At 41.9% G+C, this 2670-nt stretch overlaps 1 protein-coding gene across 1 annotated transcript in view; it reads left to right on the top strand.

The window, feature by feature from the left end:
* LOC107594638 (vacuolar protein sorting-associated protein 13B) overlaps positions 1-2670 on the top strand; it is a 53702-nt gene that overhangs the window by 47091 nt on the left and 3941 nt on the right. Inside the window, exon 13 of the mRNA XM_016284757.1 lies at positions 115-234. Coding sequence (XP_016140243.1) covers positions 115-234 — 120 coding nt within the window. The remainder of the gene's footprint in view (positions 1-114; positions 235-2670) is intronic.

Below are 2670 nucleotides of genomic sequence, written 5' to 3'. Positions count from 1 at the left end.
GTGTGTGTGTGTGTGTGTGTGTGTGTGTATGAGTGAGTGAGTGAGTGAGTGTGTGTGTGTGTGTGTGTGTATGTGTTTGTGTGTGAAGTCGCTGATGCTGGGTGATGCTTGCAGGTTTCCATGGTGATGAAGAAGAGGAGGGAGGATGAAGCATCTGTTGGCAGCACACCACTAACCAAACAACCCAGTAATCAGGCATCAGACTACACCAGCAGTCCTGTGAAGACCAAGACTGTGACAGGTACACACACACACACACTCATACATACACACACACACTCATACATACACACACACACACACACACACACACACACTCATACATATACACACACACACACACACTATTACAGACGTGCAGATCATACGCAGGAAGCCTCACACAACGAGAGACAACATTTGTTCAGTGTCCGTATGTTCATTCAAGTTCTGTCTAATAAGAAACAATGCATTTTCAGTCAGGCATGCTTGCAACATTAGTTTAGTTTTCAAAGTTCTGTTTAAAAAAAGCTTCATTTGCTGAAGTTTATTAGACGTTCATTTGATATCCCATGTGCATCTTGTTAAAAAGCCATTTGAAACTGCTTTGTATTGTGAAGAGAGGCTGATGAGATTTAAAATGTGTCCCCAACCACTTTTCAGATCCTACGCCAGTAGTTTTACCAGAGAATTCCCTTTGGTGTGTTTTATTTGTTTAATACTTGCTATATGCCTAACCTCTTGTCTTTCCACTTGAACCAAGGATATTTCTGTCTAAAATACCCGATTCGAGCTCTTCTCCACAGATCTGGCTTCTGTAGGACGCCGCTGTATCTACATATCTGTACATGTGAACATATCAGTTCTATATTTTAAATGTTGAACCAAAAAAGAAAGATGTAAAACTAGTGAAACATCGTGTCATTTGCATGAGTGTGAGATGAGTGTTCTCAGTTTCTCAATTAACCCATTTCACTAGGTTAGTAATAAGGAGTGGTCATAAAAATGTTTGTTTAATGTTTTGAAATTGAAGAAACTAGGACATAAATATTAGTATTGTGATTTTATAGTTATACTGTAAAATAAAATTATTAATAAACTGATTTTATTAAATATTTTAAAATGGAATAGCATAATTGCAGTTGTAATATATTTCTTCATTTGTTTAATATTTTTCAAATAATAAGAACTTTTATTTATTTTATATTTTATATATATACATATATATGTGTGTGTGTGTGTGTGTGTGTGTGTGTGTATATATATTTCATTATTTTGTAGTCGTGTAGATATATAAACACAATATGAATTTTTGGCCAAATTGTACAGACCTACAAACAAACACGGCAAACCCAGAGCTCTTTAAAAAAAAAAAGTAGCATTTTGATCATAAATACCCATGTTAGAGCATTTGAGGAGCGTTGGAGAGTCGCTCTGCTGCTTCATGAGGTGTTGTGTGGGAGCTTTGGGCTGGTTCGCATGTTTCTTGTCTGCAGGAGCTGCTGGAGATGCTTTGACCTTCACACTGCAGATGTTGATCATTTCCCAGTGTAATCAAAAGCCTCTCGGAGTCGATGCGTTACTGCAGTGTGGTTTTCATTAACAGAAACACAACACCGATCTGCACACACACACTAAAGCTGGTCTTAACTTGACTTCCTTCTCTTTTCTTCCTGTAAATAATTGTTTGATTTGTATGTGCATTATCTGTACACACACACACACACACACACTCACTGACACACTCACTCACACTCACACGCACGTGCACACACACACACACTCTCTCACACACTCACTCACACTCACGCACACACACACACACGCACACACATGATTGCGTGTGTTATGAACAATGAAGAACAATCTGAATCTGTCTGCATTAACACTGTGTGTGTGTGTGTGTGTGTGTGTGTGTGTGTGTGTGCACGTGTGCGCGTGTGTGTGTGCGTGCGCGCGTGTGTATAGAGTCGAGGCCTCTCTCTGTTCCAGTGAAAGTTTTTCCATCATCTGAAGAATGTCACGTGAGTCCAGAGGAGCACATGAAGAACCTGATAACACACACCTGGAACGCTGTCAAACGCCTCACGCTTCAGGTGTGTGTGTGTCTGTGTCTGTCTGTGAAAGTGTGTCAGTGAGTGTGTGTGTCAGTGAGTGAGTGAGTGAGTGAGTGAGTGTGTGTGTGTGTGTGTCTGTGAAAGTATGTCAGTGTCAGTGAGTGTGTGTATGTGTCAGTGAGTGTGTGTGTGTGTGTGTGTGTGTGTGTGTGTGTGTGTGTGTGTGGGTGTCTGTATGTGGGTGTGTGTGTGTTGTGTGTGTGTGTGTGTGTGTGCACGTGTGCACGTGTGTGTGTGCGTGCGCGCGTGTGTATAGAGTCGAGGCCTCTCTCTGTTCCAGTGAAAGTTTTTCCATCATCTGAAGAATGTCACGTGAGTCCAGAGGAGCACATGAAGAACCTGATAACACACACCTGGAACGCTGTCAAACGCCTCACGCTTCAGGTGTGTGTGTGTCTGTGTCTGTCTGTGAAAGTGTGTCAGTGAGTGTGTGTGTCAGTGAGTGAGTGAGTGAGTGAGTGAGTGTGTGTGTGTGTGTGTCTGTGAAAGTATGTCAGTGTCAGTGAGTGTGTGTATGTGTCAGTGAGTGTGTGTGTGTGTGTGTGTGTGTGTGTGTGTCAGGGGGTGAGGGGGT

The sequence above is a fragment of the Sinocyclocheilus grahami genome, unplaced genomic scaffold (assembly GCF_001515645.1).
Source record: "Sinocyclocheilus grahami isolate Dianchi unplaced genomic scaffold, SAMN03320097.WGS_v1.1 scaffold187.1, whole genome shotgun sequence".
Classification (NCBI taxonomy): Eukaryota; Metazoa; Chordata; class Actinopteri; order Cypriniformes; family Cyprinidae; genus Sinocyclocheilus; species Sinocyclocheilus grahami.
The sequence above is the reverse complement of the archived record's forward strand: the minus strand, read 5'-3'. Positions and strand labels throughout refer to the sequence as shown.